The 14,482-nt window shown below is 44.3% G+C and overlaps 2 protein-coding genes across 2 annotated transcripts; both read right to left on the bottom strand.

Annotated features, from left to right (window-relative positions):
- Nucleotides 1-5,193: 5,193 nt before the first annotated feature.
- Nucleotides 5,194-11,925, bottom strand: cops8 (COP9 signalosome subunit 8). The gene is made up of 7 exons (XM_040201758.2): nt 11,730-11,925; nt 10,826-10,896; nt 10,543-10,591; nt 10,241-10,373; nt 6,351-6,458; nt 6,204-6,266; nt 5,194-5,729 (listed from the first exon to the last, which is right to left on the bottom strand). Exons 1-7 carry the CDS (start codon nt 11,823-11,825, stop codon nt 5,650-5,652), a joined length of 600 nt encoding a protein of 199 aa, XP_040057692.2. The 5' UTR covers nt 11,826-11,925; the 3' UTR covers nt 5,194-5,649.
- Nucleotides 7,714-10,126, bottom strand: trim63b (tripartite motif containing 63b). The gene has a single exon (XM_040201757.2). The coding sequence runs from the start codon at nt 9,146-9,148 to the stop codon at nt 8,111-8,113; it is 1,038 nt and encodes a 345-aa protein (XP_040057691.2). The 5' UTR covers nt 9,149-10,126; the 3' UTR covers nt 7,714-8,110.
- Nucleotides 11,926-14,482: the final 2,557 nt, after the last annotated feature.

Genomic DNA, 14,482 nt, shown 5'->3' with positions numbered 1-14,482 from the left:
AATCTTGGGACTAACTACAGGTTCTATAACCCAAAACTCATAATGACACTTTTAAACACACTGGTAAACACCTAAAATTCAATAATAGTTGCTTTGATTTGATTTAGTTCAATTAAAGAATTATATTATTCCAAAAAGTTGCGGCAAAGCTGAAATATCCAGCCGTTGCGATGCTTGAGGGGTAAGTGGAGCATCACTGACCAAACAACTCAGTACCTATAGACAGACTTTAAGAAGTGGAATCAGTGACGTCGTCGATTTTGATCTTTGCTCTTACGTTTGGAAACCTCAAGTTGCTATCTACGGATTACGGCCGTCATCACGTTGTTGTTTTTTTCGCAACCTATAAACAGATGTTACTGTGGAATTTGGAAGAGTGACCTAGAGACGCCGCATATTGCTGTGGCAGCAACCTGTCAATCACAGTAAGCCCACCCTAAAGCGCAGTCCGCATTATGGCCCATTTTGATCTCTAGATGAGCCTCAAATTGTACTTAGGAAGACTTGAAACTAGAGATTAAGACCAATAACTGAAATCATAGAGAAGTACAGTCATTTTCACATAGACTTCAATATGCGTTTTAAATGTTGCTCAGAACAGCTTGTTTCGGGCTCGTGTTACGTTATAAAAGTTTTAGCCGACAAAAACAGTGCTTTAATCGTCTTGTGTTTGCTGGACTCATCCATCCCTCCTCCGCAACATCAATATTGGTCTTTGATTTTTCATAGTATGTCATTTGGTATGACCACCACATCCTCTTATAGATAAGTTTCATGTGTGAGAAAAAAGATCCTAAGACTGAAAGAAGTTGTTGATGACGTGGGTATATTCCATCTGTTTTAGATTCATATGCAGCCAGACTAATTTCTGTTTTATCCTCCTAGCCATGTTATTCCCTCGGCCTAATGCTTTCCAAAAGGTATCATATAACAATAAAACAGCCTTTTTCGAAAAAAAGAAAAGAAAGTTTCTGGTATCAAGAGGAACTTTATATTTAACCTGGAGTCTTGTTCAAATAAGAGCAGAGTTTGAGGCAGAATGGAGCAAAAACATAGCGTGTTTGTCCACGGCCAGTGATCTGTATTCTTTTTCCTCACTTAATTTCCTCTGTAATTACAAAAAGTCTGAAGGCTGAGTCCCCGGGAGTAGGACATGAATGAAAGGCACATGGGGGACACACGAAAAGACCCGTTGAGTTTTGGCTGGCAGTGGGACAGTTTAAGCCAAGTCCAAGGCCTGCTGGACACAGTATCTTGACTTTTAATAGTGGATTAGGGAATCTCCTGGAAGAGAGACATGATGGCCATTATCTGTGAACTGTCGCTGAGGTCACATGAAAACAGCTGCTTTGAGAAGCGCCATGAGTCTATGAGAATGGATTTTCCCGTTCTGTTGGTTCTCATGAGCTGGTTTGAGGACACAGGACTTGTCTGACCACGGTGGAGAGTTGCTTCAGGGACTTTATTGTCTGTATATATGACAAATGTAAGCATTCTTGAGGAAACGTGCCCATTTCCATGCTAGACCAAGGTAAACTTAAGTGATTTATGAATCCTGCAAGATGCAGATGTGGCTTGTTGAGACACACACACTGTCAGGCAAGTTGAAAAGCTGCAAGTTTGTTTACATGATTTGCAACAAAGATCATTCTAATGCAGTCCAGCTGATATCTGTCCCATAACTTTTACAATGGAACGCAATTCCTTTGGAAAGTTTCTCTCCTTCTCCTCCCTCTTCCTCCCACCACTTCCCTTGCTTTGGCACCCACACTGGGTTTACAATTTAAACATATTATATATTTTAGTATTAATAGTATTTAAGAGTTAGCACTATGTGACATGTCAGACAAATTGTTGGTGAAGACTGCCCCCTGCTGTTCATCTCATCTCTATTGTGACCTTTTCCTCCATCCAATGTTATCCAGCTATCATGGGACTACAGGGAAAAGACTGGAAGCACTGTGAGATTCATGTTCTTTGACTTCTTCAGTTCTTTCAACACCATCAAGCCGTTGCTTCTGTGGGACAAGCTGCAGCGGACCAGGGTGGACCACCACCTCTCTGTATGCATCCCGGACTACCTCACCAACCGTCCACAGTATGTGCGGATACGGGGGAGTGAGTCAGCATGGAGGCCCCACAAGGACCTGTTCTGGCTCCAGTTCTCTTCTCCACATAGACCTCTTACTTCCAAAACAACTCCGTTAACGCCCACCCGCAAGTTCTCTAAAGACTCAGCAATTGTTGACCTCATTTCTGCCAGTGATGACAGAGAATACAGCGAACGGAACTAACCAGTTAACATCCAGGAAATCTTATAGTTTATATACTATATTTATAGAGTTTTTTTTATCGTTAGAAACGATTGCCCAAAAAAACATGTAGAAATCATGTAGGTTGAGAAAAGCAAATAAAAATGCTAAAAAAAGTATTTTCCTAAGAAAGTAGCTGTCAGCACTATATAAAGGTTGCGACATCTAGCGGGAGAGTTCAATCTGCTACTTTTGTCAGAATAGAAAAAAAAGAAAAAAGTAAGCTTATATCTAACTGAATGCAACACTTTACTCGCTGCAGCAAGGAAAGTTGTCCTGCACCAACGTCGACCCCTTTATAGCATGTTGCCTGTGGCTATATGACAAAAGACAGATATCACCTTTGACCCCTGGTAAAAGAAGCCAACTGTTTGTAATTACCTTTGCTAAAGACGCTAGGCTGCTGACAGGCCTCTTTTTTTGTGTAAAAACCAGTTTATATGTTACTGGTAAAGAAATATAGCAATGTTTCCAAAAAGAAATCCAATTTTGTAAATGGTCTCCAAAAACTCCTGTGAAGAGAGATATCAGGCTACACATCTACATGATAGTGTAGATACAGTGTTTGGACAGAACTGTAAAGTTTCACGTTGATAGACTGAGGATGAACTACTCTATGGAAGGCTTTTGTGTAGGCCTCATGGCAGACGAACGGGACAGTAAAAATGTGGATTGCGAGCGTAAAATAATGCTTGAGAGTGACGATTGCCAGCACAAAATCGACCCCCAAAACGCCATTCCAATGTAGCAATGTCATGCAAGATGGCGGGAGGCCGTATTGCACTGCAGAAACAGAGGAATAATTCGATAATTTTCTTCAAAACTGGCAAGAATAGGAGATATTTAGGATTCATACTCTTTAATTGTGCAGCTTTTGAACTGCCATGTTTGGAGTATTTTAAAACGGATTAGTGCTTATTGCAGCCAAGACCAACGCTTCAATTTATGTGATGCATTCATATATTTGTTCATGATAAGGACCCAATAGTTTGGTTCTGGCCTCCCTCTTCCACCAAAAGTCACCAGTGGCTAGTCACCATGCCACAAGCAGTCTCCCTGTATGAGCTAAAAGAAAGAAAAGCCACAAACTGTACAACTGTGCAAAATAGGAAGCAGGTTGTGCTTGAAACATCATCTGCAAAATGCAACGACGCCCTACGCCCACGACTACACCTTGATATCCTGTCCATGAATACCACAAACAGGGGTAATGACAAGGCGTAGCCTGGTGAAGATCAATCCCACCGGAAACTACTCTGAATTACAACCGAACACAGCTCTCGCTTTGGCCGTACAGGAATTGGATGGCCCCAAGTAGGGACCCCCTCACCCCGTACTCCAGCAGCACCTCCCACATTATCTCACTGGGGACCTGGCTATACACCTTCTCCAAGAAAAACAAAAACAAAAAAAAAAAACACATGTAGACCAGATGAGCATAGTCCCGGGACCCCTCAATGATTCCTGCTGGAGTAAAGAGCAGGACGAAAATCACATTGTTCCTCTTCAATCCGTGGTTCGACTATCGGCCAAACCCTCCTCTCTAGACTTTACCAGAGAGGCTGAGTAGTGTGACCCCCCTGTAATTGGCACACGCTCTCTGGTCCCCCTTTTTGAAGAGAGGTTCCACCACCCGCCACTCTTAAAGCACTGTCCCAGAGTTCCACGCAATGTTGAAGAGGCGTGTCATCCAAGACAGCCCCCAAACAACCTTTGCTTTCAGCATCTCCGGGTGGATCTCGGTAATCCCCGGGGATTTGCCACGGTAGAGTTGTTTGACCATCTCAGTGAACGCTCGTAAAAACACTCCCATCTCAGATAGCTACAATCCAATTGTTACTATTCACAGATTTCAACAGATTCAACATTCAACAGATTTTGGCGTATACATTTCATTTGGTGTATACCGAACATATGCGTAAAATACTGTGGAAATCGGATACTGTAGTCGTCACATTTCAAATTGTAAAAATCTGAAATCACAGTGGAGAATAGTAGAGACACTTCGACCCAAAGCCTTTTGAATAATAATCTGGAGAAGGGAAATATTCGATTGATGATGAGCTCTCAATGAGATGGAGATTGAACAGCGTTATTAGCCAACTGAGCTAACTGGCCATATCACCCCAAGAAGGCAGCACGTTTGCAATAATTACAATCGTGAAAATGCATTGAGTTCATGCATGTCAACACAAACCACTTTTAGCTTCACGCCTGCGCCCGGCATGCCGTCCATTCACACATGCGTGTGTGGCTGCATGTGTGGCTGCATGCAGATTTAATAGCGTGGTGAGGGACACAGAAGAATGAGACACCGTCTCACGCTCTGACTCACTGGCACGCCGTGCTGTCATGAGGCCAGCGCTGGTTTCTCACATGCCTGCACGTTGGTACGTTTCCACAGCAAATGCACACACATTTCTATACATAGGTGAGGTCAGTCTGAACCAGGAAGTAGCATCCACTTCAGCAGTGAAAGTGCCAATGAGCTACAAGATCCTCTGCAGTACGAACATCAGCAGGAACGGCTCTGATGTAGTTTCGCACCAAATCATGTCAAATGTCTGTCACTTCAAGTGTGGCTCATTTAGGGATACAACATATAAGTACTGGGAGTAAAAAATCCACTTTGTAGAACTAACAGATATTCAACAGAGTAAGGCATAGACACTCATTGTAATAGTTAACAATAACTTGTAATGACTGGTATTAGAGGAACACATATGGACAGAATAAAAGTCCAATAAGCTTTTTTTCACGAGAGGTGGTTGTTGCAGCGGTGAACTGCAAGTCAAATGAAATGTTCCACATCCCTGAGCCCAGTCTGCACCGTAAAGACCAACCCGAGACAGAAGTAAAAGATTTGGAAAGAAAGAATGAATTAGAAAGAGCAAAATATTTATTCACCAGTCAAAACATAAGGTTCAAAAAAAGGGCTGAGACATGACCACTTCTTGACAAAATCCTTTGCAACTCTTCAAGTGCTAAAACATACCAAATTGTTTATTTTTTAGAAAGGGTCCGTTAGGTGAGCAATAAAATAAAATCACATTTCTCCTTCAAAGTCAAGACCAAAATCTGTACAGCAGGTGGGTTACAGAGAGAAGGAAAAGAGGATATAATACAACATTGTGTTCCAACATATGGATTGACAGGAGAGTCATAAATAGGCAGGTCTTGGAGAAGAGCGAGTGGCTTCCATGCGAGATGATGAGTGTGTTTTTTGGTTTGTCTATCAGGGACTAGGACCGGAGCAAGAGTCCATCCAAACATGAACTCTCCCCCTGTCCCTGGCAAGCGGAAAAAAAAAGAAGAAAAAAAAGGGGGCGGCGGGTTATCAGTTCTCGAGAAAAGCCACGTAGTCGGTGAGTCTGGCCAACTGCTGCTCGTTTGGAACCAGTGAGACGGGGGGAGGATCTGTGGGTGAGGGAGAGATAGAGGAGGAAAGGTCCAGTCAGAGGGGGACTCCTCGGTGAATCGCAGCAGACACGTGAGGAGGGTTAATGGTGTGTGAAGTAAGCGCGTTGCGGTGGGCATGTGCGCGCCAGATGATTGGCGGCGCCGTGCGATGATTGCACACACGCCACAACCTCCTCGACCGTTCGCTCAAATCAGACGCTTTATCTTGCAAGATAAATGACTAGCAGAGCTTGACGACGTGTAGAGAAGTAAAAAGTAAAAGCTTGAATTATCAAGCGGAGTAGGTGAAAACGAACGTAGTGGATGAGGGAACACTCAAACATTTCAAGACGTTGTCGGAATGGAAAAACGTCATTGCTGCTTTTCATTGAGATTCAATTGTCTCTTAAATCCCTTCAACAGGACGGTGGGCGGCAAAAGAGCCGAGTGCTCATGACGGGTACGGATCAAAAGAGCAATGCTGCCCCCTACCTGGCTTTTTAGGCATCACCATCCTGGTAGCGGGGTCGGCCTGCCAGCCATGGGTCACCACACCTACACACAAAGACGGCACCAAAGAAAAGCATAAATAGGAGCAGCAAATGGATGCTTTCATCTTTTGACACAATAACCACCCACCTTTCACTGCCTCTTCCACCGAGTATCCCACGAAGGCAGCAAAGTCTTCTGCTGCGATGGAGGTGTAGGCCTGGGCCACCAAGCTGTACGCTCTCTGCCGCGTGCTCTCTGTGCAGGATTCACGAACCACCAAGCAAGTCACGAGTTAACATTTGACGTGACATTTGTCAATTGGAGCTTTCATAGTTATATAACCTGGGATTAGACCATTTTGAATTTCACTGGATTTCTCTTCCCTAATATGGCAGGCTTAAGATGAATGGTGAACGACGCAGCCTGCTGTGCGGTGCTATGAAGCACCGACACCTTCATCTGCAGGCTCAGCTTTAGGAACACTTATCCAGCCCCACTTGACATGGTGATGTGGTTTGTGGAGAGCAGCAGGGCCTCGCAGACCCCCGGCATGTTCTCTGCTAATGCAGCTATCACGGAAAGGTCTCAGGGATGTGGCCTTTCGTGTTTTATAGCCTAGCAACGGTGTGTGTGTGTGCATGTGTGTACCCACACACTGTAACGGTGTGTTAGCAGTAACAATAACAAGCGGGATGAGAAAAGACAGCTGGGCGCTGAAGGCCAGAAAGCACATATTCTGTTGTGTAAACGGCTTGCTGTTGCGTTTACCTTACACAGTCAAAAAAAAGTATCTGTATATCAAGTGTGTTTAATGCTACTTTGTTTAGATTGTCGGTCTGGTTGTAGATTATTATCTACAGTCTCTTTAAACACAAGATAAAAAATAGCCTATTGTAAAAAATGTGGTTCCAGAGACATTGTGTTGTTTTGTCATGACGACCTACTACGTGATGTTCTCAGAACAAAACTGTGAGCCACGTATCAAACATCAGAAAAGTGCTTCTGGTGTTGGAACAACTTCCGCGCAAGCGACTGGCTGCTGAAAACACACGAGGACAAGTGGGTCCTCTACGGGGGGCATTCGGAAACCCGGCCGCACACGTTTATTTTTACCGCGGCCTCTTGACCATTGGGCGATGACTCGCGCAGCAACTGGACCGGCCTTTCTTAGTGCGGCCTTCGCACGAGCTGCTGAGCAAGGCGTCCATGAGTGGGAGGACGGGAGCATTATGGAGGAGAAACAGGACCTGTCCGGCCCGTCCTCGGGTCTATTCCAGGGCTGCTATCACTTCTCACCCTTTTAAAAATAGCCCCCCACTTTTCACCAGCAAAGGCAAAGCAGACAGGACGTGGCAAGGACTTTTATTTTTAAATGCAGCCTACTGCCAAGTGAGAGAAGCAGCAGCCTGGGAAACATTTTGGAAGGCAGCTCTCCAAGGAGAATCTATAGGACAGACACGATACTGGGTCTTCCTTTGTGTGTTGACTTCAGCAATAAAGCAAAGGGGAGCTGAGTTCATGCAGCTTTATTCCACATTCCATGAGACAGGTTTGGTGACTACAGGCAGATCAGCTGATCACCAATTCAACACAAACTTGGACGAGTGAGAAGAACAAACAATATTTCATTGACCTACTTATGAGGAAAATAACGTAATGAATCTTCAGACGTTCTATTCAAAGTCATTTTCTCCATCCAAACAGCTTAGTAGTAAAAAAGTATAAAAAAAAAAAAAAGAAGTTAAGAAAAGGTATTAATACCACATTGACATTTATATTGCACTGAAAGCCGACATCCACGGTAACCTTAGATGTCTTTCAACATGAAACGCAATCTGTGCCAGACACAAGAAAACCTTTGACGCCCATATTACATTATTTCCATTTCCAAGTCCATTAACACTTCATTATTCCTCCTCCTCTTCCTCTTCCTCCGCGTCCTCAAATTCATCATCATCAAACGTTCCGAAGTCCATTTTTGCCAGGACCGACTCCACGTGCTCCGTCGACAAAGTGAAGTGGTCCATCTTCTCGAAGCCCGGCTCGGGCCTCTCCTCCCCCAGCGAGCCTTTCGCCGCGTACTTGGTCTGCATGATTAGGCCCTTGGAGGCCAACAGGAACTGAGCGGCGCCGCCCTGCTCCAGCGCCCTCACGGCCGTGTCCGTGAGCTCCGAACTGGTCTGCAGCCGCTCGCCGTAGCGCTGGGCGAGCGCTCGCAGAGCCGCCACCTTCTCATCCTGCTCCTTGCCGATCTGCTCGAGCAGAACGGTCTTGCGCTCTTCCAGCACGGCGTAGAGCAGGTCAAAGCGCTCGGCCAGCCCCTGCTTGGCGCTCTGAGCGTTGTCCTGGACGGCGCGGCAGGCGTCTTCCATCTGGTTGAGCAGGGCCTGCAGGCGGCCGTTGCCGGCCACCAGAGTGTCGATTGCGTTGCTCAGTTCGCCCTTCTGGACCTGGTAAACGCTGGCCAGCGGTGACACCTCGCAGTCCTTGTGCTGGCCAAACACTTTGCACATGGAGCACGTGGGGACCTGACACGTCGAGCAGTAGATGTTGATCTTCTCATCCTCATGCTCCTGGCACATCGGCTCCTTGGATTCTTTGGGCTTCAGGGTGCTTTCTGTGCCGCCGCTGCCTTCTTGCTGCTGCTTGTAGAGGTCGATAATGTTTTCCACCAGCAGGTTCCGCTGGAGCCCGTGCACGCCGTGGCGGTCGAGCACGACCTCAAAGCGGCAGGTGGGACAGCGAAAGACGCCGCCGGAGAAGCGGTACGGGTTGCGGGAGTCGTAGAGGTCGCTGGCACAGCTTCGGCACAGGTTGTGCTGGCAGGGCAGGATGACCACGGGTTTGGTGAACATGTCCAGGCAGATGGGGCAGCTCAGCTGCTTCTCTAGGCTATCCATGGGGCTCGGGGGCCGGACCACAGACCCTGTCCTCTGAACGTCCATGGTGGAAAAGCCTCTAACTACGCTTACGCCGGCAAGTTTCCTTAATTCCCACAAGCGAAAACTAAGCTGTTACCAAAAGGAAGGGCGAGCCTCTCCTGTGTGCTGCATCTGCTGGTATCGGTTCTGACTGGGAGCTGGAGGCTCTGGATTTTATACCAGCCCCTCACAGCTGGTGACACCCGATCCCTTCCCAACAACCCAGGCGCACATTCTTGCCTGCTGCTGTCTGGGGATCTTTTCATAGAAACGTCCCCCTCCTTCTCAGTGCTGCATGTGTCACTGGTCCCAGTGAGCACTGTGTCCCTCCCAACGACCACCGGGGTCCACATGACCGGCCCAATCCAACAGGTAAACAACTTGGTGTCAACAACCCGTGACTGTTGTTTTGCCCATTTCAACCCCTTTGACACAACATTGCATCAATAAAAAAGGTTTTGTTTGCCACTGAAAATGGATGTTTTGCACGTACTATTGACATTATTGTCTTACTTTAAAATGACCAATGGTGTTAAAGTGTCTGAAGTATTACTATTTATTTGTTTACCATCAGGATTTAAGAAATTCTAAGACACCCGTTGAGCGTTACTTGAGATGCCCACTTGGTGTTAATTCTTTCAATTTGAAAGTTTAAGGCCAATAGGCTGTCGGGACCAGTTACTTGTGATAAAGCAGTTGTTTAGATATATTAAGTGTTATTGTTCCACAGTCTACTGATAGTTTACTTTCTTTATCATATGAATACTTTATTTACAGGAAGATTTGTTGCTGTATCAAAAAAGTGTAAATTGTGTGCCAGTAAACAAACCCTCGTAATTCCCCCCACTCACCAAGCAATTATCATCGATGGTTACGCAAATGTCCTATGCCATTACATCAGCATTCATAGCAGATCGACGAGTATCATCACCATGAGGGGGAAGCTATTCTTAACTCTTGCAGAAGGGAACTGTCACATGCTATAGATGGCCAAACAATTTCAAGCACGTGGGGAAATATCTTTGTATGGGGATGTTTGATGTAAAGTGAGAGATGTTTAGATATTCGGTTGTATATGAAGAGTAGGGAATAAATGAAAATAAAATATAACGTTACCTCGAAGAGCCTCCATGACTGGCAGGATATTCTCGGACCATTGGAAGGCTGCAATGGTTGTGTAGATCCCCGGAAAGTCTCGCTGCCAAATGCGCTGGCCAACGGCCCAAATAGATGTTAATTCTGGGTTTGCCTGTATTTAACAAATAAGAACACATTTAAAAAGACCACGGCAATGTTTGTCACGTTACAGTTAATCGAGTCACACTCGTAACTCGGTTGTGTGGTGTCTCTGCTGGGTGAGGCAGGTAAGCCTCTGAGCAGGAATTGCGCCATGTTTCAGTGTGTTTTACCACGCTCACCGATTTTATTGCTTGGGGAATCCGTTTCCAGAGATACCTGCCGTTATTCCTGTTGGAGCCACACCAACAAGTTAGGGGACACACAGAATAAGCATAGCTATATATGATGTATACGATGTAACACACTACAGCTACCAACTAAAATAGAACTTATAGACCAAATAAGTATCAACACATTGAAACCAGATTAGTAAAAACCTAGCACCCCTAGAAAATTACAAAACAGGACTTTGCGAGAACAATCCCGTGGACTACTGAAGACAGACAGACAGAGTGGACTCACATGTCATTGTGAAGCAGATAGAGCGACAGCAGCTGAGAGTACACCTGAGGTGTTGCGATGCCCCCTGGAGCCTGTTAACAATAAAGACAGGGATGCATTCAAGATCCAAACGGGGCTGTCGCTAAGCGTTCTATAGTGTGCATTGCTAAGAACACTGTAATAAACATTCTATAACGTGCATTGCTAGGAACACTGTAATAAACATTCTATAACGTGCATTGCTAGGAACACTGTAATAAACATTCTATAACGTGCATCGCTAGGAACACTGTAATAAACACTATATAACGTGCATTGCTAGGAACACTGTAATAGACGTTAGCTTCAGACTCCACTGACGGTTGAGGGTTCGCTAGTCACTCGTGCGATTACCTTCCTTAGTCCCTACGTTGTAGCATTGCCGTCTCATCTTAGTGTTTTTAGCTAAATTACGACCAAACCGGTCAGTTCCAAGCTACCTGCCGCCACACCGTGAAAACAAGCCACGACTTCTAAGTTATGACAACCTAACGTTAAATAAAGCAGTAACGTTACAGTGGTAGTGAGTAGCGTCGACGTAGCGGAGACACGTATAGTCATGTACGGTTAGCTAAAGAGCTAACATTACCTGCTAACTGCAGACGTTACAGTGGAGAGGACCGCTAACAGTTCTCGTTGAATGCGGATTTCATCACACTTGTGCACTAGTTAACTCACGGCGTAGGGTTTGACGTGTAGGTGTCTGCTCTCTAATATTAGTTAGTACGCGTTAGAGGAAACCTACTAGCGTTAGCTTCTTAGCCATTACGTTAGCCAAAGTTGGTCATGAGCTAACGCTAACTGCCGGTATCACGAGTACCGAGCCTCCAAGAGACCTGGACACAGCGTGGATGGTTTGCAGAACACGCGGTGATTCGGGGCTTACCTCCAGCTCCTGGGCTTCACACTGCTCCAGTAATTTATCATAGTTCTCCTCCATAATCACAGCAGCAGGCATGTTGATGCCTAGCTGTTGCATCATGGGAAACGTCTTCTGCTGTGTGACTGCAGTAGATCAGCAGGACGCCGGCAGTGCTGCTGCCCTCTGCTGGAGGGAACACAAAGGACCAATCACATCAACCCAGGACTCCAATACAGCGCAGCATCATAAGATCAATGGCAACTCAAGAAAATACAATCAAGCACACGTGCATGTCCTACAAATAACTAAATAAGAAAGAAAGTTTGCAAAGAAAAAATAGATGTGTAGGCTGGAAAAAAGAAAACCTTACATAACTTAATTTATTATTAAGAGTTGAAAAATGAAGTCTGCATTTATCTGTTTATTACACAATGTCCATACCAGTTGTTTGAGTGTTATATTCCCCTCACATCAAGGGGTCAGTCAGTGACAATTTCGTTGATCTAATGGTTTTATTTGAATAAATCAAAATGTTTAAATAATCTGTTGTTCTCCTTAAATTTACTAATGACCCTCTTTGCCAGAGATTTCTGTATTCACATTGTTTTTCAGCCCTCTATTTTATTTGATGTTGTTGACAGCATACATTTTTTTCCCCCTCTTTGGGAGAAATGGCTTGGGATAACAGGCAGAGCTATAATGCCACTATCATTATTTTGCAGTTTCTTGTTGGGATTTCCCTTCTTGACGAATGCATTCATCTATGTAGTCAAACTTTGGGTATAGACAGCTTTGGAAGTGAGACTTTCTATATATTTCTACTATCTTAAAGAAATGTGTGTGATTTTCATTTCATTTTCAAAACTTTGTTGCAGCTCCCATGTCTTTTCCAAATTTGTATTTTCTTAAAGTTTGAAGGGTTTTTATTTGTAAAATGGCTCGTTAGGATTGAAAAGACAGCAGTGGCACATCAAACCTACTTTCAGACAACGGTTACAGAAAAATAATGGTAACCTGCAGTTTGAGACTTCTTTGATGTTCACTTCTCTATTCAAAGAATTCACAGTGTTTCTTTTGGTCTTTGAAGGTGACAGTGCCTGCAGTCAGTCATTTTGATGACTTCATTCACAATGTATTGATACTGTAGAAATGCATAAATATATTAGAATCACTTACTATCAAAAATGTTTATGTACTGTAGAAATGCATCAATTCATTACAGACATTCAATATTAAAGAGCAGCGAGCCTTATGACAATGTGTATTTGTATCATAGCAGAGAGAGGCTCCGAGTAGTCTTTATTACCTCACTAGGAATGTGGTGAGTCTCAGAAGAGGCCCCTCAGTAAATCAAAACAGAGGCCGTACCAGGTACCAAGTTGAACAAAACAACACCTCCTTTTGAGGAAGCTACCAGCATGTTCAACCAATGAGGTGCGACTAAGCCTGTAGGGTGGAAAAAAGTATATAGCGTGATGTTTCCCTTTGTTCGTGGCTCACAAGCTTAAGCATCGGCAGCAACTGCTGGCAGACCAGCTGTTAATGCCTGGTGATTTTTTTTTTCCGCCGTCAACCATGGAAGACATAACAGCTACACTATTCAGGTCGGCACCAAACGCTGTTGTATTTGGGTGAAAAATAGCATCGGTAGGCGCAAAGAGCTGCACGGAACTGCGTCTGGATGACCTGCTTCCAGTGGTACATGACGAGGCTAACTGTTTTTTTATTTTCTTAAATTATGTTTAGTCTCAAAATCAGAGTACGTACATTTCATTATGTGTTTGGTTCCAACACAGAACAAATCACATTAAAGTTAGCCACTTTGATAACTAGTTGGCTCGGATCCGTTCACGCGTTTGGTGCTTTTTGGCGATTGACCCAACAAATGAGCCGAGCCATCGCAAATTTGCTTCCCTTCGCTTTCATTGTGTCTGAACATGGACTTTGTATGTAATCCTGTGGCGCGAGTAATTTGTGAGCATAAGGAATGAGGAAACCCATTTTAGCTCAGGATCATAGGTGAGGGTAGGAATGAAGATGGACGGGCAGATTGAGAGCTTTGCTCTGCACCTCCTCTCTCTTTTCCTCACAACGGTGCAGAGGAGGACGCCGCTCCTCCAATTCTTTAATAGAACGTCACTTAGCACTTAGCATGCTAATTAAGTATCCAGTCGCCAACTGTATTTACGAATAACAGTATATTACTGTTGAGAATTTCTCGTAATTTTACAGTAATTTGTTAATGTGCACATTTCTCCATAGTCAGGTATTCTGTATGTATATGTGTGTAATTTTTCATTTTCGCTATTTAGGTAATCAACAGACATTCAAACTTGATTTTCAGGAGGTTTAAACTGGCCACATTGACCCAAAGGATAAAAGTTGTTAGTACATTTGAAGGTAACAGGAGGGATATACAGTATTTATGTATCTTACTTTGATGCATTTTATGGCGGGAAACAGACGTATCTTAATTTATATATAAATCAGGAATAAATTTGTAAATCCCCCTATGTGCCATCATTAATTTTGAAACTGATCCGACCCCATAAAGAAAACTTTAGTTGTGATATAATCTGGCAGCCCTTTATATGTGTCATGTGGGGAATCAGTGCGTGAATCCATTCACATTCTAACACATATGAAACCACTTGCTGTGGCAGCTTGATGCTTGGATTTTAGGACCACAGCATCCTCAACAAGCCAACAGATCAGATCAGCCTTAGCTTAGGAGGGATTTGCAACTGACCTTGATCTGGTCCGATGTAGAAAATTTA

The sequence above is a fragment of the Gasterosteus aculeatus genome, chromosome 16 (assembly GCF_964276395.1).
Source record: "Gasterosteus aculeatus chromosome 16, fGasAcu3.hap1.1, whole genome shotgun sequence".
NCBI lineage: Eukaryota > Metazoa > Chordata > Actinopteri > Perciformes > Gasterosteidae > Gasterosteus > Gasterosteus aculeatus.
Note: the sequence above shows the minus strand (reverse complement) of the source record. Positions and strands in the feature narration are given on the sequence as shown.

What these genes read in the sequence shown, in the direction of transcription:
- trim63b (XM_040201757.2), bottom strand. Translation starts at nt 9,148, where the DNA reads ATGGACGTTCAGAGGACAGGGTCTGTGGTCCGGCCCCCGAGCCCCATG.
- cops8 (XM_040201758.2), bottom strand. Translation starts at nt 11,825, where the DNA reads ATGATGCAACAGCTAGGCATCAACATGCCTGCTGCTGTGATTATGGAG. An exon ending in AGTCATGGAGGCTCTTCGAG is followed by an intron (nt 6,459 to 10,240) that starts GTAACGTTATAT and finishes AATCCTGCACAG; the next exon opens with AGAGCACGCGGCAGAGAGCG. An exon ending in GGTGATGCCTAAAAAGCCAG is followed by an intron (nt 5,730 to 6,203) that starts GTAGGGGGCAGC and finishes CCTCACCCACAG; the next exon opens with ATCCTCCCCCCGTCTCACTG.